Source organism: Peromyscus californicus, unplaced genomic scaffold (genome assembly GCF_007827085.1).
Source record: "Peromyscus californicus insignis strain IS unplaced genomic scaffold, ASM782708v3 Scaffold_3__1_contigs__length_106647218, whole genome shotgun sequence".
In the NCBI taxonomy this organism is placed as follows: Eukaryota; Metazoa; Chordata; class Mammalia; order Rodentia; family Cricetidae; genus Peromyscus; species Peromyscus californicus.
Genome location: NW_026294551.1, coordinates 18761904 through 18786222, shown reverse-complemented (window position 1 = coordinate 18786222; position 24319 = coordinate 18761904). Strand labels below are relative to the sequence as shown.

Here is a 24319-nt window from a genome sequence, read left to right as displayed (position 1 = left end):
ATCCCTGAGAATTCCCGGAGTTGATTGGCGGGGCAAAACGGAACTCTTTCTGCCTTTCTGATTGGTTGCTTGTAGTCTTGGGGGTGGGGCACGTGGGCGCGGCTCGCCCGGATGAGGTGAGCTCCCATTGGAAGATGAAACCGGCCTTTCCAGAGCTTGGTGCCGTCGCCTAGGTCGCGGGGGTGGGGCCTCCGCTCGCCTAGCTTTTGTTGTCCTTTCCATTGGTCAGATTTCTTGTCACTCAAGAAACCTCGAGGTCATTGGCTCGAGGGCTCCCAGGAGGCGATGGGTGATTGGTTAGTTGCTGTTCCCGCCCCCAACCAGTCGCCATTTTATTGAGGCGAGCGGACTTCTTCAAGGCGGCCGGGCCGAGTAGCGGTTTCGGGACTGGCTTTGTGGAGGCGATCACTGCAGAGACAGGTGAGTCGCGGGCTGCAAGGGAGGGACAGCGGGGCCCGAGGCTCGGTTGATTTCCTGCGTGTCAGTGGGCAGGACACCGGAGAGCGGCGGCGGCAGCCTTCGGAAAGGGGCTGGGTCCACTGGGTTCCCCGCCTCTGTCGGGCCGGGCGGCGCGGAGCGGATTGACGCTCGGCGGGCTCTGCGGCGGCGTAGCGGTCCGCTGTCCCGAGGGAGCGGCCTGGTGGCCGGGGCAGACAGAGCCCTCGCCGGGCCCAGATTCACGGCGCGCGCGACCGCCCCTGCGCGCGCTCACCTTGGCGGCTGCTGTCGCTCGTGCCCTTGAGGTTTCACTGTCTTTGTCACTTAGGATTTTCCTCCGCGGACGTTTGGAAAAGGGTCCTAGGGTTGATGGATCTTACTCCAGAGGGTCCCTCTGCCCACCATGCAGCCTAAGACCTCGGGTATCGGGGCAGGGAGACAAACGAAGGGAAACGAGCGGGACAACCGTGAGTGCGCTGTGCGGTGACAAGGAGAATCTGGCACAGGGCCTCCAGGGCCCTGGAAGCAGGAGGTTCCTCCCTTTCCTCCGAATGAATGGTCCTTTGAGTTTCCTGGTCTATGACACTTCCCCCACCCCCGAAAACATGAAAGGAATCTAGGAATTTTGAATGCGTCAAGGTACTGGACAGTTTTTAGAGTCTTGACAGACCTGTGAATGAGGAAAGTAGTCATTCTTTCTTTGATCATGTGGCTCTCATATGTGTACAGGAGAAATCTGCTCACCGTCTTTCATGGTAGAATGGAGCGGTGTGTACTTGGCCATAGTCCATGATATTAAACCGTCGTAGGAACTGTTGACTTTCAAAGGTGGGACTTCTAGAATCGGCCACCCACCCCTCTGAGTCACTAGAATCTGGATGAATGACTGTCCACACACACACACACACACACACACACACACACACACACACACACACACCACCAATAAAGCTTTCCTTGGCGAACAATTTGAAAAGGAAAACCATAGTTTCTGGAATAAAGGGTATTGTGGGGTTTATTTTGTTTGGGTTTTGGGACTCTAGCTCCAGCCCTGGGATGTTGTTTTGAACAGTCATTGTTGATCAAAGTGTACTGGGTGTGCACATCGTTCTGCTTTTAAGTCTTTGAAGTATCACACCGTTCAAATAGGCTGATCTGTTAAGAAGAAGGCAAACTTTCCACAAAAACTCATCTGGCTTCGTTGCTTTGTCAGATAACCTGCCAGATACTGTGTTGAAAAAGAAAACTATTGATGCTTAAGCTGTTAGAAGTCAACAGAATAATTACCTTCTAGGGAGTAGTAACTGGAGGGGGCACAGGGAGGATCTGGTCTACTAATTAATCATCTTTTCCTTGACCTGGTGACAGTAGTTGTCTTTGGTTCATGAACATTCATGGACCTTCACAGTCAACCATATTTGTATCTGTTCATAAATTTTAAGAAGATGGTCAATACCATTGAATGCTGGATGCTAAAATATTCCCTCAGCCTGCCTACTTGATGTGTGTCACTTGGTGTCTTCAACTCTGAAACTTCCTCATCCTTCTCTGGGTATTGGTATTGTCTGCCAGCCAAGGGCAAGTGTAGTTTCCTAGGGATATCGATATTTTACCTGTCCTAAGAACTTTGCTTCATATTGTGGAGAACAGGGTGTCTGCTTCTTACATTTTCGTTTCAGGTGGGCTCAGAAGAAAGTCTAGTTGTTTGTTGTGGCATTTCTTCCATGCTCAAGATGACTAAAGGCTGCCACCATAGCATGGCACTGAGGCTGGGCTTCTGATATCCACTTGGATGCTGCAGTGGAAAGTCCAGTTTTCTGGCAGAGCATCAGAGGATGGCTTAGTGGAGCCTCCTTTGAAAACAGACACTTCTCCTTACTGGCCAAGCTGCACTTAACTTTTACTAGGACCCACTACTAAGTGTGCCATGTATTTTATGTGTGTTGCAATATATATATATATATATATATATATATATATATATATATATATATGTCTCAAAGAATAACTGTTCAACTTGCTTTTCATTCAGGTTACAAAATTCATCTACAATGGGGAATGTTTTTGAAAAACTGTTTAAAAGCCTATTTGGAAAAAAGGAAATGCGTATTCTTATGGTGGGCTTGGATGCAGCTGGCAAAACCACCATTTTGTACAAATTGAAGCTGGGAGAGATTGTGACAACCATCCCTACCATAGGTATGTCCATGACTGTGGCCTTGCCAGTTCATAGTTTAGCACATTATACTTTGTGTTGCTTTTTCAAAATCTTCATTTGCATATGTATGCGTCATATGTGTGTATGCATGTCTATATCAGGTGTTTTCTCTATCACTTTCCACCTTATTTTGTGAGACAGAGCCTCTTCACTGAACCCAGAGCTTGCCATTTTGACAGGGCTGGCTGTCTGTTAAGCTTGCGGATCTTCCTGTATGACCACCTGGATACACATGTGTGCCGTTAGGGTTAGGCCCATCTCTTTTTTTGTTTTTTTGAGACAGGGTCTCTCTGCGAAGCCCCGGCTGTCCTGGAACTCACTTTGTGCATCAGGCTGGCCTCAAATTCAGAGATCTGTCTGCCTCTGTCTCCCAAGTGCTAGAATTAAAGGTGTGCACCACCACTGCCCAGCAGGCTCTTATGTGTGAGCTGGGATCTGAACTCAGGTCCTCATTCTTAATCGGCAAGCAGTTAGCCCTCTGAACCATTACTCCAGCCCCTGATGTGCTTCTTATATTGAGTATTTGTTTTTTTCAAACCTTGACTACTTCAAGAACATAGATTTGAAGCCCCAGATGTTGTGTTATTTTGCTTTTTTTGAGACAAGTCTTACAATGTAGCCAAGCTGACTTTGAACTTGTGGCACTCCTGACTCATCCTCCTGAGTGTACCACCACACCCAACCATACGTATTTATAAGTGCTTCTTAGCATTCCTGGCATGTTCCTTGGCTTACAGGGGAGTTGTGAACAAATTTAGGTTAAGCAAATTTAGCCCTGTTTGCTTGGGAAGGAGAAAAAGATAGTAACCATTGAGATGGTAAGGAAATGCTACCCTCTACCCATTCTGTTGGAGTGGGACCTAGTACAAGCCTTAGGTGGGAACCAGTCATGCCTTTCTCCCCCTCCATTCTACCTGGCTTCCCCTGGGAGCATCTCTCCGAACCAGGTATGATTCTAGTGGTAGACTTTGTGTTCTTTTCGCCCTATCTCAAGACAAATACATGAGGTGGCATCCAGCTGAAGGAATTCAGTGGTCTGTCCTCATGGTGAACCAGTGCTGTGTTTTATGGGCTCTTCAGGAGATTTGCAAAAGCAGTTTTGACAGAACTTAATCTTTACCTTGTGACTTGCCTACAAAACCAAATTCCCAGGCTGCTGTGAGCAAGCCTTTGGGCACTGTCTGAGTTTTCCCATGGCTAAGATGGGTCAACTTTCACCTTAGGCACTAGCTTTAGAGGGTGCAGCATTTGAAGAAAGTTGTAAACTAATAGAAATGTTCACACATACAATTTGAAAATGTTTTAGTTCAAAATGTGAACAGCTCTCCCCGATTATAAAAACAATATAAAGACCGGCACATAGCTTATCAGGGAAAGGCTCTTGCTGCCATGCCTGACCACCTGAGTTCGATTCCTGGAACTCCACAAAGTTGCCCTCTGACCTCTACATGTGCAACAGAGTGTGTGCTACATGGTACATGCATGCTGTACACACACATACACTAATAAAACAAAAATACACGCTTCTATAAATTTTTATGTGCAAAAATATATACAAGTTTTGAATTGTCTTTAATATCCTATTGAAAGATTTTGATGAGTATGTTTGTAAAATGAGTGCTGCTTTCCCAGTTTGCACTCACCAGTGTGTGTGCCCCACCTTCTGCCCATTTTCCTCTGGAATGCTTTCCTGCCTTCTTCCTCTGCCCCTTCTCTTTTCCCTAGTGAATGCTGCCAGCACACTCTTTGGATCTCAGTTTGAGCATAATTTCTCAGAGGTTCCTTTCCTTTTCACTTATTCTCAGTTTCCAGAGTATCCTGAAGTCCTTAGTAAACTTAGAAACACTTGTGGTTTATTGATTGTTCACTGTCTTCTTTCCAACAGTGTAGATAAGCAGGGACCACATGCGTCTTGTTCGCTGTTCCCAGCATCTGGTAAAACGCCTGGCCATGTTAGGTGTCTGATAAATCTTTGGTGAATGAATTACATACTGATGTGGTAGTTTGTTGAGCTAATGGCCTCCAATGACTCATGCTCTTCAACGCCTTTCCTCCTCTTCCTTCATGGTGCTGAGCTTGGCCATATGACTTGCTTTGACTAGTGAAGCATCACTGTCACTGAAAGCTGCCACCATCAGTTAAGGAAGCCAGTTCTAGAGGATAAAAGACCACCTGGAAAGAGAGTGGTCCGGCCTGCTGGCTCACTAGGTAAATGTAGCTAAAGAAGCCGAAGCCACCAAAGAAGAGGTGCCCTTGAGAATTAACTCTTTTTTTTTTTTTTGGTTTTTCGAGACAGGTTTCTCTGTGTAGCTTTGTGCCTTTCCTGGATCTTGCTCTGTAGACCAGGCTGGCCTTGAACTCACAAAGACCCGTCTGCCTCTGCCTCCCAAGTGCTGGGATTAAAGGCGTGCGCCACCACTGCCCAGCTTGAGACTTAACTCTTAAAGCTGAGACCAACAGAAAGAGCTGGCTTCACTGGACTAAAAGGAACAGCAGTAGGATGTTTTAATAACTGCTTTAGCGTTCCACTCTATGGCTGTAGTTTGAACTAGTATTCGTGGATAGGTGTTTGTGCGCATGCACACGTGCTCTCATTTCAGAGTGTGAAGGTCAGAGCATAGCCTTGGGTGTCATTCTTTAATCGCTATCCACCCCACCCCACTCCCCAATTTTGAGAGGCAGAATCGCTCACTGGCATGGAACTCACCTGATCAGGTCAGGCTGGTTGGCCAGCAAGCCCCAGGGACCCTCCTGTCTGTCTCTCGAGTTCTGGGATTAGAACGTCCATCCTACCCCCTCCCCGTCCCCGTCCCCCCCCATTCTGGGGATTGGATTTAGGCCCTCACACTTACAAAGCAAGCATTTTACTTCCTGAGCTATTTTTCCAGCCCTTAGTTTCGCTTGTTTGTTTGTTTATTTTTTAAAGACACAGTCTTGCAATGTATGTGACCTTAAACTGTCAGCCATCCTCCTGCTTCATCCTCTCAATTGCTAAAATTTCAGGCCTGTGCCACCATACCAGGCTCAATTATTTGTTTTTTGTAGATGATGTCAAAGTAAATATCTTTCCTTAAAAATTTTTTTTATTTATTATGTATGCAGTGTTCTGGCATGTTTGCCTACATGCCAGAAGAAGGCACCAGATCTCATTATAGATGGTTGTGAGCCACCATGTGGGTGCTAGGAATTGAACTCAGGACCTCTGGAAGAGCAGCCAATGCTCTTACTGCCTCTGAGTTATTTCTCCAGGCCTATCTTTTACTTTTAAAAAACATTTTTATTTTCTATTTTCTGTGTGTGGGTATTTTGCTTGCATTTATGTCTGTACACCATTTGTGTACCTGGTGCTTTTGGACGCCAGAAGAGGGCATCTGATCCCTTAGAATTGGAGTTATAGACAGTTGTGAGCCACTTTGTGTGTAGCTAGAGTTTTCCTTGCTGGCCCACAGTCAGGACAAATCTCTCTCACCCGCCAGTCCCAAGCCGCTCAAACCCGATCAAGTAAACACAGAGACTTATATTGGTTACAAACTGTATGGCCGTGGCAGGCTTCTTGCTAACTGTTCTTACAGCTTAAATTAATCCATTTCTATTAATCTATACCTTGCCACATGGCTTGTGGCTTACCGGTACTTTACATCTTCCTTATCCTGATGGCGGCTCGCAGTGTCTCCCCCACCCAGCTTCCTGTTCTCTCAATTCTCCTCTCTGTTAGTCCCGCCTATACTTCCTGCCTGGCCACTGACCAATCAGTGATTTATTCATTGACCAATCAGCAACACATTTGACATACAGACCATCCCACAGCACTTTGTGGGTGCTGGAAATTAAACCCAGGTCCTCTGGAAGAGCAGCCAGTGCTCTAACCACTGAGCATCTCTTCAGTCCTGTCTTACATATTTGCAAACATGTACTTCATTTCCTTGCAGTCAGTCTGGAAGAAGGCTTCCTGTGAGACGTGAATATTTAATGTGTATATCCAGGTTACCAGACTAGTCTCCAAAAACGGTTGTGCTGTTAGCAGTGAAAAGTGGAACTCTGCCATCTGATAGGGAGAAAACACTGACTTCTATTGGGATTTTTTTTTTTTTTTTGGTTTTTTTGAGACAGGGTTTCTCTGTGTAGCTTTGCGCCTGTCCTGGAACTTTACTCTGTTCGAGGCTGTCCTCGAACTCACAGAGATCCGCCTGGCTCTGCCTCCCGAGTGCTGGGATTAAAGGCGTGCGCCACCACCACCCGGCTTGGGATTGTTTTTATTGTAGATGAATAAATCAAAATGTCTCCCTTTGCTCCTTGATTTGTTTTTGTTTTTATTGTTCAGTTGTTTTTTGTTGTGATGTTTACTCTCTTACTAACTTGAAGAAATGCAATCTGGATCATGAACAACTCTTGTCAGGCACTTATTTTCCAGTTGATAAATTTGTCTTTCAACCTTGTTTTTTGCTATGTTAATATAAGGAAATTTTAAATTATTAGAAAACCAAATTTATGTTTCTTTTCTTTCTGAGTTTTATGGTATCTTTAGACAATTTTTTTTAAGATCATAAAAATATTTGCTGGTATTTTTTTTTACTAACTTTACAAGGTTTACATTTTTCATTTAAAAAAATTAAATAAGAGACTAGAGAGATGTCTCAGCATTTGATAGCACTTGCTGATCATACAGAAGATCCAGGTTCAGTTCCTAGTACCTAGATGATGGCTCATAGCCATTTCTAACAGGGGATCCAATACCCTTTTCTGCTCTCCTTGGGTACCAGATGCAAATGTGGCACACATATACATGCCAACAAAACATTCATGCACATCAAATAAGAGTAAGTGAAGTTTTTTTGAAGAATAGATAATGTGACCGTTAGCTAGGTGTTGGACTTTCAAGAGTAGAGAGTTGTCCAACAGCATCACTGAATAACTTTCCCATGCTAACGTGAAATGCCTTATCACGTACTAAATTGTCATTCAGAAGTGTCTTTCTACACCACTTCCTGTTATATTTGTTTGAACGTTATTCAAGTATTATTAGAAAGAATTCATTACTCATTTTCAGAAATTTTCTTGACTTTAGAAGAGCAAATAAAAAGCCATAGAAGGTAAAGATATGGAGTTAATAGGAATACATAGGGTTTTAATGAGGCATTGCCCAAGCTGCCTTTGAACTCTTTAGGTAGCTGAGGATCTCCTTGAACTCCTGATCAGTCTTCATCTGTCTGGAGTGCTGGGATTACAGGATGTGCTACCACACCCAGCTTACATTTATTTTTTAAGATGTGAAATATGAAGTACACAGGCATACACATATGAAGTACATATGTCCAATATACATAAGGACAGGTTGGAGATGACTTAGATAGAGGAGAGATTAGCAATGTGTACAAGTCTTCGGACTGTCTGGGTAGGTTGAATCCAGTACATAGATGGAGGAAATTGTCATCACATACTCAGTGTTCTAAGGTGGAGGGTGAAAAGCATGGGGAAGAAGTGCATTTTTTTGTTTTGTTTTGTTTTGTTTTGTTTGAGACAGGGTTTCTCTGTGTAGTTTTGGTGCCTGTCCTGGATCTCTGTAGACCAGGCTGGCCTTGAACTCACAGAGATCCGCCTGCCTCTACCTCCCAAGTGCTGGGATCAAAGGCGTGCGCCATCATCGCCTGGTAAGTAAGTACATTTTTACACTGTGTGGTGGGAAGTGGAAGTCATTTCTGTGGATGGCTCTCTTTGTTCAGAAGTTCCTGGAAGGTCTTCTGATAGAGAAGCAGAGCTGGGAGGTTGCTGCTTAGATGGGTGGTTAGTGGTGGGTGGTCAGAGCAGAGAAGTTTTGAGACACCAGGCACAGTGAATGACAGAGTGAGAACTTTCTCCTTGTGATCTACAGCTCTGTGGTTTACAAACGGTACTATGCAAGTGTTAATTGAACTTACTTTGAATTGTTGGACAGTGAAAATCATACTGAAAAGTTTTTCTAACATCTCTACTTAGGTTTCAATGTGGAGACTGTGGAATATAAAAATATCAGCTTCACGGTCTGGGATGTTGGTGGCCAGGACAAAATCAGACCTTTGTGGCGACATTACTTCCAGAACACTCAAGGTAAAGATTGGAAGCGTGTGTACTGAATGTGTCTGAAGATGGGAACTTGCGATGCCTTCTGGCACTGCTTTGCTTTATTTTATTTACTTATTTATTTAGATTTTTTGAGACAGGGTTTCTCTGTGTAGCCTTGGCAATCCTGGAACTCATTCTGTAGACCAGGCTGGCCTCGAACTCACAGAGATCCGCCTGCCTCTGCCTCTCGAGTGCTGGGATCAAAGGTGTGCACCATCACCGCCCAGCTTGGCACTACTTTATTAGGATAGCCAGCCATTCCTGCACTTACTGGGGAAGTGTCTTTGTGATGTTGCCCCTAAACATATCCCAGAAAAAGGACTTGGGTTTGAACTCTTTTTAATGCAGAAGTTTGGGAAAATGGATTTCATCTTTCAGTTAATTGAGTGATGTTTTAGATGAATTGCCAGTTTTTGAAGAATTTGAATTCAGTCAGCTCCTTTAAATCTCCTGAGAATACCTGAAAATCACACCCGTAGGGAAAGGGATGGGTAGGGATGGCTGGAACTCCAAATCCTGTCATCTTGTGTGGTCACAGTGCTTCCCCGCTGGCCCTCCTGCTCCAGGTATCTATGGATAACCACCTCACATCTGCACCTTGTTTCCTTATCAGTGAGTTCTGGGAAGCAGTTCTAATCCACTCCTGTTCCCAGGGCTGTATTTTCAGTAAACGGTGCCTTACTGGGTCTTGCCAGTTGAAACAGACTGTTCACACGGTTTTCACACCCTGGTTCCCATGTAGACTTTACCGTATGGCATCTACAGATTACTCACTTTGGAGTCTACTTAGAATATATTCGCTTTGAAGATTCTGAAGCTGATGGAGTTTTTGTTCCGTGTGTCTAATAGCAAAGACTTTAACATTTGCCAGCCTTTAGGACCAAACCGCCAGGTTAACTGTCCCTTTTATCTCGACAGTAATTTTTTTTTTTACCTACACTGGTCAGGTAACTGTATTTGTAGTTATTTTCTCAGCTTGTAGATTTTAGAGTATCTTTCCTCAAAATAGAGTGGTTTTTAAAAAAGTTTTTCTTCTTTTGAGACAAAATTATGTAACCTAGGATGGCTTTGAACTTAAAATGTAGTTAGCCTTCACTTACTTTCTTTTTTTGTTTTTGTTTTTGTTTTTTGAGACAAGCTTTCTCTGTCCTGAAACTCGATTTGTAGACTAGGCTGGTCTTGAACTCACAGAGATCCGTCTGTCTCTGCTTCCTGAGTAAAGGTTTGCGCCACCACCTCCTGGCCCTGGCTTGTTCATTTATTAATGGACACTTAGGTTGCGTAGAGTGATTGGGCGAAAGATTTTTCTGTTGTTGTTTTGTACTTGTATTCTGTTGTCATATTGTGTGTATGTATGTGTACATACATACATATATAGTTTATATACACACACACACACATAAACACACACACACACACACACACACACACACACACATATATATAAACTTTTTTGCCAGGGAATAAAGACATGCACTTGTTGTATGTAGTCCAGGCTGTCTTAAAACTCAGGATCTTCCCACTGCAGCCTCCCTAGCTGAATTAGCCAGTTTTGTACTGTTTTGTTTCTGCTATTGGATCAAACCCAGGCCCTCAAGCATGCTAAGTAAGCACCCTGCCACTGAGCCTCTAGACCTATATAAACTACTTTTAAGTTTATAGGTCATTGGTATTAAATACATTCATAATATTGTACAAACATAACCATTGTCTATCTTCAGAAGCTATCTCATCTTGTGCAACTGAAATCCAGCACCCCTTAAACACTGGCTCTCTCCCATCTTGAGCCCCCAGAAGCCATGGGTTTTCATACTTTGATGCCAAGTATGCTCAGATGATGTCAACCTAATTTCCCCAAATGAAACTCCTATCAACCTTTTACCACATAATCCTAGTGTACATTGAAGGATATTGAGTATGCTGTTGTTTTGTTAGGAGCTGTAAAATGGTGGTTTCTTTAAATCGGTTTATTCCTTCTGAGAGAGCTCTGCCTAATCCAGGCTGGCCTTGAACTCTTTATTGTTTTTCTTTGTGGTGTTGGGCTTGAACCCAGGGCCTTAGGTATGCTAAGCAAGGACATCAAGCCACTCCCCCAAGCCCCTTGGTACTCTTTCTCTATTTGTCTGCTGAAATCCTTTTAAATACGGGATTTCCTGAAATACATTCTAGACAAGGAAGTCAGAAAAAATACTTCAATCTGTATTTTCAGAGAAACCACATCACTTCCATGGTGAAGTGTAATTTACACTGTGATTTAGCGCATTGCAAAGAAGGCTACATTTTTTTGATGCTCACTAGAGTGTGTTTATCTTGGACTGGTGCTTGGCAACTTGGCCACTTTGCACCTTCTCATCTGTAATAACCAGAACAGCTGGGTTTCAACACAGCTGCTAAGAAACCTCAGGGAAGTTAGGTAAGTTCTTCTGCCTCCATTCCCTCATCTTAAAGAGGCTAATGCCTGCTGCCCGAAGCCCCGCGCTGAACTGAGACTAGTTTTGTGAAGTGCTCAGTTGTGTGGCTGAGAGGCAGCAGCACTCAGAAGCCGGGGCCACACTTCTTCTCCACGCTATTCAGTTTTCACTGAATCAAGCATCAAGCTGAGGTGCATTTGTCTTTAGTCTTCTGTTTGTCACAAGCCTAATTTTATAGAATTTCAGTGGCATTGCTCTGATGGAGGAAGTAGCTGTGTCCTGGGAGTGAAGGGTGGTAGTGTGGGCTCTTGATGAAATAGCAAGTAGGAGCTGTGTGAAGAGTGGACTCGCCGTCTCGGGCCGGGCCATGTGTTTCATGTGGGAGGAGTCTTGGAGGCTGCCCCTGTTTTGTCTGCCAACTTCCCAAAGGTCAGACTGTCTTTTAATTTAAATTTTCTCCATCAGTCTGGTGAGTATGACAGACCTTAATGAATGCTTGTAATTCTCTATTAAGACATCAAAAGCTAAGCCTGGTGGTTCAGGCTTGAAATCCCAGCTACTCAGAAAGCCAAGAGAAGATCACAAGTTCAGGGTCTGCCTGGGCCACAGAATAAATTCAAGAGCAGCCTCGTCAGCTTTGTGAGATGTTTCAAAATAAAAAATAAAAAGCCTGAGGGTGGAGCTCAGAGCTCAGAGCTCAGAGCTCAGGGCTCGAACGCTTTTCCAGCATGTAGGAGGTCCTAGTCTCTCCCAGCCCTGTGTGGGTTTACCTGTATAAACTATAATTTACACTGTCTGATTTCCTGATAACTGTAGCGTGCATAAAATAGCTCATTAGTTCTCATGTGGATTTTCTCCTTGATTTGTGGGTTCTTTTTTTGGGTGGGGGGAGGGACAGATTGAGACAGGGTTTCTCTGTGTAGCTCTGACTGTCCTGGAACTCACTCTATAGACCAGGCTGGCCTTGAACTCAGAGATCCACCTGCCTCTGCCTCCCAAGTGCTAGGGCTAAAATCATGAGCCACTACACTCAGCTTGGTTCTTTTAATTATTGAATGGCAGTATATCTGTTTCAAAGAAAGGAAAGAAAAAGGGATACAAAGAAAAAAGGTTTGTTTCACAGTTTACTAGGTCCTACACGCAACCAGCTTTATTTTTTTGTGTCTACACATTTTTTCTACAAGTATAGACAATATAAAAAATGTAACACACACGTTCCCCTGCCTTCCTTCTTTTTTTTTCAGGGTGAGGGGCAAGGCTAAGATCAGACTTAGAACCCTGCACATGCCGGGCAAGTGCTCTGCTGCAGGGAGTTGCTATGTAGGTCAGGCTTGCCTGGCACATGGTTCTCAGCTGTGTAGGGCTCCTTTGCACACTCTTCTTGTGTCAGTGTGACTTTTCTCTTCGTAAGTATAGTCATTCTGATGGTAGGTCCTTAGGTAAGGACCTGTATCAACAGTGCAAAGTAGGATGTGCTGTAAAGTTTAACTTAATTCTGTTTCATTGGTAAGGGAAGGAGTATGTATTTTGGCTCTTGCTTTCAAAGGACTCCATCCCTGATTTCTTGGGTTTCATGCACATGGGCATCATCATGTTGATGGGAGTATTCAGTAAAGGCCGGAAAGCTGTACTTGTGTTAGGACTAGCAAAGCGACAGCAGTCAGTTCTGCTCTGTGGGTTTTGCTTTGGCACTAAGGATCTGCTTGAATTTCCACATCAGCTAGAGTACTTTGTCAGAGTTGGAGTTCAGAACTGCGGTAGCATACCAAATCTGTGTGGGTGGGCCTTGAGTGCTTTCCCTTTTTAATCTGATGCTATACCAGATACAGCTTTGACTCGCATGAAGATTCTAAATGTGTCAGAAGCCCTGAGAGTGCTTGTCTGCTGGGTAGGCTGCCTGGAGGGCCTGGGACACACAGAGGCATGGGCAGAGGGCCAGGCTTGGTTTTCTCTCTTGGCCTGTTGTGAAATCTCAGTGTCATCTGACCCTACTTCCTTTTGTCTATCAGAGTCTCTCATCCCATAGAGTCTCCATGAAATGTGCCTTAAGCTGGGCACAAAGACCTCTAGAAGAGTCCTCTTAGCAGCTCACTTTCTCTTTAGACTTCTGCTTCTGTCCTGGGGTCTCCCTGTGACTTTTTCCTGCTTGTCTTCTGTCTCTTCCCTGAGCTCAATGCCATGACCCTTCTGATGTCTGAGATAGCTAGCTATTAGTCTCTCACCAAGGGTTTTCGTCCAGGAGTTTCCCTGCTTGTATCACTTGACCAGTGTCTGATACCTTGTCCTGCTGGCTCTTTGAGACCTCCAGTGTGCCTGTGACTTAAGAGTGTTAGGGTCCACCACTGGCGCTGTAATACTCCTGGGATGATCTGATTGATACCCAGAAGAATCAGCTTGTTAGCACCCACGTCCCAGAAATGGAGTAGCTGTCACTACTGGTAGTTCAGCCTAGGCTCAAGTCAGTTTCTTTTGGCACCTGCCTCACATTTTTGTCTCAAAGGCCTTGCTTTTAGCCAGACACCAACTTGCTGCTGGTGTCGTCACATGGAATACTGGCAGGGACTCTTCCCAAGTCTGTGCTCACCCCTGCACGTTCCTCCTGCCTTACTGCTTTCTCCAGCAGCGTGGCAAGTCTGGGCAGGCGTTAGCCTTTCCCTTAGGTGTAATGTGGTAGCTCTGGTGGTGCCTCCTTCAGCCTGCCCTGCCTGGGTTTCTCACCTCCTGGAATTTCTCTGCTGATCTAGTAGGGGTGTCAAGGCCCTGACATCCGCTGTCCAGAGCTGGGCTGCACTTCACAGTTTAAGGACACAGCTTGTATAAGAGCCCCTCACTTGCGTCATCAGCTGTAGCAGGACTGGGGTCCCCCAGGCACTCTTACTTCCCGCTGGATGGTTACAGTGTGGCAGTTTTCACCCCACTGGCAGGTTAGATAGCTTGTGAGGATGAATCAGAGAACTCAGGACAGAGCTAACCTTAAAATGACAGTTTTATTGCAGCAAAGGACATAAATGCCGTAGTCACAGGAAGGACCCAAGAGGTGCCGACTAGCCACAGCCTCTGTTGTCCACTGCTCCCAAATCAGGGACCAGCCCCTGAGTTCTGCTAGTGCACGCATGTGAGACAGTGAACAGTGCTGCCACCAGGGAGGCTGTGTGAGCTCTGTGAACATGGTTTTTATTGGGACTTTATTACGGAGGCACATGGAGTCAATCCTTTGGCCATGTGAGACCAACCCCAGGCCCCCTCTCTTCCCTAGAGGCAGTCTTATTAGTATAAACTAGCAGGGGTGGACTCCCCACCATCAAAGACTCCTCTCCCATTCAAAGTTCTGGAGACAAAAGAGCAACCACATTCTTTACTGTAGGCGTCCACAAGAATCTCTTGACATTGTTACAAATGTGACCTACAAATGTTGAGGGGTTTATAGCTTTTAGGTTCCTCTTGGGTATGTATGGAAGGGTAAACAATTCCCCCCTTTCCCCCTGCGGGGACAAAAGGCTTCCATATGGCTTGGAATGTCCAACAGCATCCAGCACTGCTCACCTGGGGGTTGCCAACTTGACTGCTCATTTTTATGTGAACTGTCCTTCCTTTGAACTTCCTCAAGCCTTCATACCTGCTTCCCTGGTCCACTTCCACGACAGCATACCTGCTCCTGGGCCTTCAGTTCAGGCTCTGTTTTAGGGAACCATACTCAAATGCTGTTCATTGTATAAACCATGTTCTTCCAAAATCCTTTTTCCCTCTGAGGTGGAAGTTAAGTGACTGATAACTAAGCCTAGCTTTCCTTTGTTCCCTCTGGTTAATCTGGTAAGTTGCTGTGATCCTTCTAAACAAGATAGGTGAGGTGAATATATAATAAGCTTCCTAACTTTGGAGATCATATAGATTTTCCAGAAATAATAATGGGGTGGGAGGCAGGGAGACAGAGTCTCATTATGTACAAAGAGCTCAGCCTGACCTTGAACTTGTGTGTAATATTGGGATTATAAGCCTGCACGGTATTCTTCCTGTTGCCTGCCTTCAGTGAAGCCTTGCAGTGAGCAGGGAACAGCTGTGTGGATATATAAACAGCTGCTCTCTCCCGGTTCATATTACTAACATGCTTGGGATTTCTTTTTTAGGTCTGATTTTCGTGGTTGACAGTAATGACAGAGAGCGGGTCAATGAGGCCCGAGAAGAGCTAACCAGAATGTTAGCAGAAGATGAGCTCAGAGATGCAGTTTTATTGGTGTTTGTAAACAAACAGGTATGCAGTTGTTAGCTTTCTGAACACTGAGACTGAAATTTACTGCCAGATGGCTCATTTAAATATATAGGTATCTAAATTAGATGTCTGCCTCCTCCATCTCCTTTTTATAATGTCTTGTAGTCACTCCATAAATACTAATGGAGCATCTGCTAAGTTCCAGGCTATGCCGCAGGTACTGGGTACTTAGCAGTGAACCAAAAAGGCCCTGCATTTGTGTTTACTTTGTGGTGGGAGGAGAGGCAGTGGATCAAGACTTTTTAATGTGTCTGTGGAAGGAGTGCAGAATGGCTGTGGGAAGTGCTGGGCATGACTCTTAATTCTGAGCCAGGAGGGAAGGGTTCCAGAAGCAGAATGAGGGGTGGACACAGGGAAGACTGGGTCCTTGGGCCTGTCGTTGGGGAGGAAAGGCCATGAATGTGGAAGGAAGGCTGGTGCAGAACTGCCCAACCTCTGGAGCTGAGCAGAACCAGATGCCAAAGAGAAGGTGGAGCGGGACTCTGGAGGCGACCTGTCCACCGGGCTGTTCCCCTCTCTGCATGCCTTATGCAGCTGAGATCGTGGTGTAACGACGTGCTGCAGCCACACCTGCCACTTCAGACTTAGCAATTGCAGTTTGTCTCGTCACCCCCACTCTATAAACGTGACTTCCTGCGGTGGGTGGCTTATTATTCCCTCACCTGTCACCCTGTTGTGCCGGCAGGATGCCAGGCAGTTTAACTAGTGGACACAACAGGCTTTAAGCAAGAAAATCATGGCTTTATTTTTAATGATAAAAAGGGAGCATGTCCAGGGTAGGAATTTGAAAAGCCGCTTAGAATGTTAAGTGAAACATCTTTCCTGTGTGCATATGAACGTGTGAAGAGCCCTTAGGACTGTGTGGCTAGGAGTGGGGGCAGCTTTCTCCCACGATGACTTACACAGTGTGTTTCACAGTGTACACAAAGCAGTATTCCATTTCAAGAAAGCCAGTGTTATATTCTGAATGCTACCTTCCATTCCTCTAGCTTTGACTGTGAGATAAAACAGTCAAATTTTTTGTATCTCTTTCCAGAGGTAAGACTTTCTATGCTTATATAAGCAATTATGTGATTGTATTTCTATTTAACTTTCAGAGATTATGGTATGCATTGTTTTGTAGTCTTTTGTATTTTCACTTAGCATATATTTGACATTCTTCCATATCAGTACATCTAGATCTTCCTTTGATGCTAATGTATTCCAGCTAGTTTTAGTTTACTGTGTGGATGACCCAGGTATAGGTCAGAGAAAAGATTCCTGCTTTACATTCTAGGTAAAAGAGACCTGTGTGTAATTACCACACAGAGTAAATAACTTCTATTATATGGTCACACATAGGGATGCTCTGATAAAAAGACGAAATGAGGCAGGCTGTGGAGGCGGCTTTGGCTCTTCTCGGGGAGCAGAGGCGCTTTGGTTTTAATAAGAGGATGTGATCTGATACTAGGTGTTGGGGGCAAGCACGGAAGCAGGATGAGCAGTGAGGAAGTTGTTTCCATTATCAAGGTGGTGGAATCAGATCAGGGTGGTGGTAGAGAGGCTGGGGAGAGGTGGTCAGATTCTGAACAGATTCTGATGGTAGGGCCGTTGGGATCTCCTGTTGTGTGGACTGAGAAGGAAAAAGTGAAGGTTTGGGGCCTGAGCAACTGAAATGGGGACAGAGGGTTGGGGTCTGTTTTAGAGGAAGGTCCTGCTGTATCCATGGATACAGGTTGGTAAACTGTCGGCTTGCTTTTTTTAAGGATCTTCCCAATGCGATGAATGCAGCAGAGATCACAGACAAGCTCGGCCTCCACTCCCTTCGCCAGAGAAACTGGTACATCCAGGCTACCTGTGCCACCAGTGGAGATGGGCTTTACGAAGGCCTGGACTGGCTCTCCAACCAGCTCAAAAACCAGAAGTGATCAGCAGCAGCCCACTCCCCGTGCATTGTGGCAAAGCCAGCTGGCCTTTCCTGTGTGCATGTGAGCGTGTGAGGAGCCCATGGGCCTGTGCAGCTGCTAGTGGGGGCAGCTTTCTCACACCGTGCCTTATACACGCTATCCGAAAACCAGTATTCCATTTTAAGAGAACCAGTGTTACATTTTGAATGCTTCCTTCCATTTCACTAGCTTTGATGGTCATTTTTGCTGAGGCCCCTCTGGGTGTGAGTGCTAGAGTGTCTCCAGGCTGGAAAAGAAGAGAGCTGGAGCCAGACAGGTCCCATTGTGCAGTCCTGGGTCTGGCATCTCCACACACCCGGGATCCTGTTGGATTTCAGTGTCCTTTTGTAAAAAGAAAGGAAGGAACTGTCATTCTCTCCCATCGTGCCAAAGCGAGCAGCTCACTTGTAGTGCTTCAGCGGTCCTCAAGAAGAGAAGATAGGTGATTACCACAGGTTGAAGAGCCTCAGGGGCAGTGCCTCCCCTGGGCTCTGTTAGTCATACCAACTTGTTTAGCTTGCTTAGTCAAAGGAATCAGTGACCTTTTTCATTAGAGTATCAAGACTGTAACACTAGAGAAGTTTCCAGCCTGTCCTTTACTTGCCAAATGGAGACCCTGTGGGCTGGTGGCCCAACAGGAGGCCAGGACTCTTGCCCCAAGCCACATGGTCCACAGTGGAGTGCAGGTTGGCTGGAGGGAGTGAAGTGAGGTGGCTCTTGTGTTCTGGCATCACCATCTCAGGCCCTCGAGGCTGCTGCTCCCACTTCCCTGCTCTGTGCTGAGTGTCCCTCACAGGAAGCAGACAGATGCCCCTGGTGGAGTCGGCACTGTGTCTGGTTGTCCTAGTCTGCTGTAGGCTTTTGGTTAGTATCTGTTTGCAGAACCGTACACCTAGGTGTTCTGAGAGTTTGTGAGAAAGTCGTGAGGTTCATGTAGGGATGGAGTTCCCAGTGACCCCTGGTCCTCCCTGGGTTGGTGCTAAACTTTGCTCTGAGAAGCATTTTTACCTAGACTGCTGGCGGCACAGGCTCCCTCCTCGACGGCAGTATTGTCTAGAGAGCTGTTGGAAGTGTGTGCTGTGCTGCCCTGCAGATAGCGGTAGACAGGAAGGTCTGGAGAGGAGCTGGGCTCAGCCCCAAGCCCTCTGGCCACACAACTCCTGGCCACATTTGTACCGAAGCCCTTCTGCTTAACCTTTTAAAACCCCTTTCAAAAAATCTTGATTCCTACTTTAGGAAGGGGAATGCAAGCTGAATTTTAAGGAACATGATAAAACCTTGTTCATTGGTAACAAAGTTATACTAGGAAAAAAATCCATGTCATTGTGAATGTGGACTGTGATGATTTTCTTTAAAAATCATCTTCAAGAATGTTCATTGCAATACTGGCGACAAAGTCCAGATGTGATTTTTAACCACAGAGGAATTCCTGAGAAATGTTGAAGTTGTACACCTCCCATTGGCAGGGAGTCTCTTGCCCTTTGTAATTATGCTTAGTGTGCCTGGCCTGGTGCTAGGGCACAGTAAATGTGGTGATTGGTTAGACAATAAAGAACTTCCTTGAGAAGGAGGAGACGTGGCCATGTACTCCTGGATGTCGGAACTGAGTCAAGTCTCTTTCCCCTTATTTCTGACTTTCTCCTAGAAGCTCTCAGGATACACACAGGACACACCAGGAGGTGCTGCCCTCCCCTCAGACCCTGCCTCCCTCCTCACTGGTACTTCCACACCATGTCTCTCATGTGACTTTGGAACTGAGGCGTCAGTAAAGTGCAAGTAGGGGCACTTCACTCTGGTGGATCTGAACAGAGACCTGGTCTTTGAAAGCCACGTTTGCCTCCAGCTTGCCCTGCCTGCCCTCCAGCCACTCTCTGTTAGCCTTGCTGTGTCCGAGCCTGTCTGCCGACTTGAGAGGCCAGTACTGACCCCAGGGACAAGGACTAAGTGATACATGCTTTTGAATGCCTTGCTCTGCTCTTTCCCCGGGTAGCATGGTGTCCATCCAAGGACAGCAGCACTGTCTCCAACTGGCCAGCATTACTGATAGCATGGGAGAGTTGCCTTAGCAGCCTTGCCTTTCCCCGGCTGCTGAGAGCTCTGTCTTTTTTAAGCATGCTCAGTGCAGCAAGACTGGTCCAGATGCTCACAGAAAAAGCAGATTGTGGAGGCCCAATCTGCTTCCTTTAGTTTTTTATTTTTATTGTACAATTCAGTGAGTCAGTATGTTCACAGAGTATGTCACTGCCAATTTTAGATGATTTCCATCAGCACCAAAAGAAGTCCCGTGTCCCTTGGCATCTGTCCCCTCTCCTGTCTGGGAAGCTTCTGGGTATTTTAGAAGCACTGAGGTTGCAAGTGGCCATGGACTTCACCACCCTAGGAAGGGCAGAGGTGCCACTGCAGCACGACACCAGGTGTGAAGGGGCTGTGGTCGTCCAATCAGAAGGAAAGAGCTTGGGCTGGGACGGAGAACACAGAGCTCTTCCATGTACCAGCTGATCCTCACCTTCCTGTCCTAGAAACGGTCCCAGGGCTTATCAGGGTACAGGTCTTTGTGAATGTCAGAATATGGGACATTATGAGTAGTTGGGCCTGGGAGTCACCAGTGTATTGCAGAGCATGTAATTTGAATTGTTAAACATCATGTCTCAGTGGTGAGGATATTTCCGCAGTGTTAGGACAGGAAGAGTATGTGGTTTGTTTCAAAGTAGGTTTCTTGTGTGACCAAAGTGATCTAGGGTCCTTGGCAGGCATCAGGTAGGTATTGTCCTGCCATTATCACCCTGGAAACCCTGGTGACAGGCTCTGGAGAGACTTTGAGGTGTCCAGTTCAGTGGTAACTTCATATACTCATAGATGTGGGCATCCATACTCCAATTTGAAGAGCTTTTTCTTTTTAAAATTTTATTTTATGAGTTTGGTTATTATGTCTGTGTGCTACATGTGTGCCTGGTGCCTTCAGAGGCCAGAAGAAGTTGTCTGATCTGGAACTGGAGTTACAGACAGTTATGAGCCACCATGTGGGTGCTGAGAATTGAACCTGGGTCCTCTGGAAGAGCAGCCAATGTTCTTAGCCATGGAACCTTCTCTCCAGCCTGAGAGTCTTTTCTATAGGAAAGAGAAAGTCAGGGCTGGAGAGATGGACGCCCTCTGCACGTCCCCTTGTATATAGTTTGCTTTTATTCACTGCCACTAGGTGGCGCTGCTGCTTCACCCCAGTTCCTCTAACAGCCCTGCCCAAGTAGAAGAGAATCCATCTTCCCTTGCAGGTAGTAAGGGCTGGCCAACAGGAGTGACCCGTAAACAGGGGTGCCTGGAAGAGAAGGTGAAGTAGGCATCGGAGCAAAGAATGTTGAGGGTAGTAGTAAAGATGTCAAAAGCCTCAAGGGTTGCTGGGCCCTGTATACATCCTCTTCCCAGCCGGCACATGAGCGGCATCTGCATTACAAAGGGAGACACTCAAATATAAAAAGACAAAGTGATTCCAGCAACAGGGGTGTGGGGGCCGAGCATGGGGACTGCTGAGAGTTCCAGGCCACCTGGGCTGCATGTGAGAGCCTTTCTCAAAAAAAAAAGAAAAAGGGCCGGTGAGATGACTGGGGGAGAGTGCTTGCAGGAAGACTGTCCTGCAAGTTATCCTCTGGTTTTCATACGTGTGCCATGGCATGTCCATGCCCACTTACACATACACACAATGTAAAGAAATGAAGGGAGGAGAAGTTAGCATGATTTGCTGGAGCCACCTGGACACTGTTCCAATGCAGGTCGGTGACACTGGGATCCACACTCTCCTGAGTTCTCACCGCTGCTGGAGAGTCCACGGAAGACCACGCAGCAGGCCCCCAGGGAGGGAAGCAGAGGGAAGACGAACATCCAGAAAGGTGGCCGTGTTAACAGTGACACAACTAGCAGTTTGGTAAGACCCATCCCGTTGTCCACTTAACAGTGGGTGAGTTGTATGGTCTGGAAGTTATACCTTAGTGAAGTATGAAATGTACAGTCCTGAACCCACAGGGATAAGGGAACCTGTGGTAGAACAAGAATTTATTCTGAGTTGGCCACAGTCATGAGGAGAGAGAGCATTTCAGAGTGGAACCCAGCCCCTGCTCTATCTTAGTGTGGGGACCTCAGGGCTTCTAGAGCAGGCCTCTCCAGCTGGGATGACATGCTCACGTCAGGTGAATTCCATCACTCATGCTTGTTATGCTGTGAGCAAAGTAAGCCCATCTGTTGTCCTACAACACGTCTAGAGCTTGACAGTCATTGCATCCTCTCAAGTCTTTTACCCCAGAGAGAAACTCCCAGTGTTCTAGTGTGAGAGTTCTAGGTGCCACTTTCTACTTGCTGGGGTTTCTCAACATTAAGATGCAGGGCCTTAGATACTGAAGTCAAGACACTGGATTTAAATTCTTGCTCCATCACAGGCCAGCTGTGTGACCATGATTAAAAACACCTATCTCTAAGCTGGATGGTGGTGTCGCACACTTTTGATCTCAGCACTGAGAGGCAGAGACAGACAGATCTTTGTGAGTTCAAGGCCAGCCTGGTCTACAGAGTGAGCTCCAGGACAGCCAGGACTACACAGAGAAACCCTGTCTTGAGAAACCAAAACATAAATAAATAAAAACGTCTGCCTCTGGAAACCTGGGACTTCTCCTGAGTTACTGTGGGGATTGTGCTAACGCGCACTGTCTCCCTATGTGATCTCTTGGGGGGCGGGGTCAGCCTGGCTTGGTGGTGGCTAAATAAATACAGGAATGAAGGCCTCAAGCAGCCACGCTGATAATGAGATACAGCAGGGAAACAGCAGTTGGAGAGCTCTGCTGACCGACCCCTGGCAGGCAGGGCTCTGCCGACCGACCACTGACCGACCCCTGACAGGCAGAGGTGAGGCCCCAAAGCCTGATGTCCACAGTGCTAATGTGCCACCTTTGATGCCCAGGAAGTCCATGTTGACCAGCACCCCCTTCCTCTTCTTCCCTCGACATTTTCCCTTTGAGACCCGGTCTTGGCTGTGTAGCCCGGACTTGCCTCTTAACTCAGGTTTCTCCTTACTCCACCTCCTCAGTGCTGGGATTTCAAACAGGTGCCTGGCTTTCCAACATTTTTTTGTTAGAAAAATTTCAAACATGGAAGTTAAAACTAGTTATCTAGAAACTCTGTCTAAATACTGCTGCTCACTTTGGCCACATTTCTTCTGTAAACCTCCATTTTCGTTTTCCTTTTGCTGACTTCTTTAAAAATAACACAGACGTTGTGAGCCTTTGTCCCTGAGAACATCAGCAGGGATCCAAGCCTTCTTCATCAGAAGCAGAAAATCAGGGGGCCAGAGAGATGGATCCGCAGTGAAGATCACACACTGCTTTTCCAGAGGACCAGAGTTCAGTTTCCCTATACCCAGATCAGGTGGCCCGCAAGTGCCAATAATTCCAGCTCCAGGGGATCTGATACCCTCTTCTGGACTGCACAGACACCTGCACCTAATGTGCACTCACCACCCTCATACACCTAAATAAAAGTAAAAAATATTTTTAAAGAAAAAAAAGGGCATACAAGACCAGTGTCAGAAAGCTGAAGCAGGAGGATCACGAGTTCAAGGCCAGCCTGGGTGGCATGGGGGTGCAATGTGGAGGAAGGGAGGGAGAGAATGGAAGATGACAAGTTCACTGTCGTACTTAAGGAAATCCTCAGTCATTTTCTAATGTCTTTGCTTTCCAGTTGTCTCCTGCTGTTTTTATAATGGATTTTCTCTCCCCAAACTAGGATCCAATCAACTTTCATCCATTACATGTAATTATATTTTCTTTAATCTTCTTGATGACAGTTTTTTCCAGTCTTTGGATCTCCCTTCCCTTCACTGCACAAACTCTTCCCCTAGACTACAGAGCCAGCCAGGCCACATACCCTCCACCCTTGAATTCCTGTTGTTCCAGACATCTATTACATCATCCACCTGAGGATAGGGCTTCTGAGGGGATGTGAAGTTCCATTGTGGCCAGGACTGTGGCTCCACTCCAGTGGAACCTAACTTGATTTCCCTTCCTCTGTGAAGGGGTTTCAAAAGTGTAAACACCCAATGGTGTGGTGGCCTATGACTTTAGTTGGAGGTCAGCCTGGACTGCAAAGTAAGTTCCAGCCAGGAATATACAGTGAGACTCTGTCCCCACAAAACAAACAAAAAGACTAAAAACCCAGCAGCCTCTTCTACTGACATAATTGGTCCCTTCTAAAACTGTCCCCAGTCTTCTGACTCTGCACACTGTATTTCTACTACTGACTTAATCTATTTAAAACAGACTTTCCCCCTCTCCAATGCAATAGATCTGTTTTGCTGGTTTTAGACAGACTATTACTGCACAGCCCAGGCTATCCCCTCCAACTCCCAGTCTTTCTGTCTTGGTCTCCCAAGGGCTAGGATTACATGTATGTGCCACTATGCTGACCTAGGAATCTTTTTTTTTTTTTCTGGAGATAGAATTTCATATAGCCCAGACTGTACTCTAATTGATATATGGCTGAGGATGATGTTTAACTTATGATCTTTCTGCCTCAAGTATCTTCTGAGTGCTGAGATTACAGGCATAGGCCATTGTGCCTCAGTTTTGTGTGATGCTGGGTCTTGAACCCATGACTCAGGAATGCTAAGCAGATACTTTGCCAACCAAGTCACATTCCCAGCTCTGGGCATCCTTTTGGATCAAAACTACATCACAGACATAGTGAGAGCCTGCATGTGAACACGGCACTGTACAGGCATACAGGAAGCGCTCAGTACATGCAAGCGTGCACTCCCTTCTCCCTCCTCCTGTAGCTGCAGGTTGCAGCTGTGTTTCAGCAGTCACTTCCCACTGACAAGACGCACTGACCTTGCCCATGGAGTGAGGCCTGGCCTTCTGTCCGCTTCTCTGTGTGTGTAGCCGCCGCTCTTAGGGACTGAATGGATGACTTGCATTTGTTGCAT

The 24319-nt window shown here is 46.1% G+C and overlaps 1 protein-coding gene across 2 annotated transcripts; it reads left to right on the top strand.

Annotated features, from left to right (window-relative positions):
* The first annotated feature begins 289 nt into the window (after window positions 1-289).
* Window positions 290-18965, top strand: LOC128122189 (ADP-ribosylation factor 2). 2 transcript variants are annotated; one of them, XM_052757539.1, is made up of 5 exons: window positions 290-420; window positions 2471-2637; window positions 8630-8740; window positions 15291-15415; window positions 17179-18965. In XM_052757539.1, the coding sequence occupies exons 2-5, from the start codon at window positions 2490-2492 to the stop codon at window positions 17338-17340; spliced, it is 546 nt and encodes a 181-aa protein (XP_052613499.1). In that variant the 5' UTR covers window positions 290-420; window positions 2471-2489; the 3' UTR covers window positions 17341-18965. The 2 variants fall into 2 exon arrangements, with proteins under 2 accessions (XP_052613499.1, XP_052613500.1); XM_052757540.1 differs by lacking the exon at window positions 290-420 and adding an exon at window positions 645-1077.
* The last annotated feature ends 5354 nt before the right edge of the window (window positions 18966-24319 follow it).

Bases quoted from the DNA above. Each gene is read 5' to 3' on its own strand.
- LOC128122189 (XM_052757539.1), top strand. From the start codon at position 2,490: ATGGGGAATGTTTTTGAAAAACTGTTTAAAAGCCTATTTGGAAAAAAG. The intron at 2,638-8,629 runs GTATGTCCATGA...ATCTCTACTTAG, and splicing joins GACAACCATCCCTACCATAG to GTTTCAATGTGGAGACTGTG. The intron at 8,741-15,290 runs GTAAAGATTGGA...TTTCTTTTTTAG, and splicing joins TTACTTCCAGAACACTCAAG to GTCTGATTTTCGTGGTTGAC.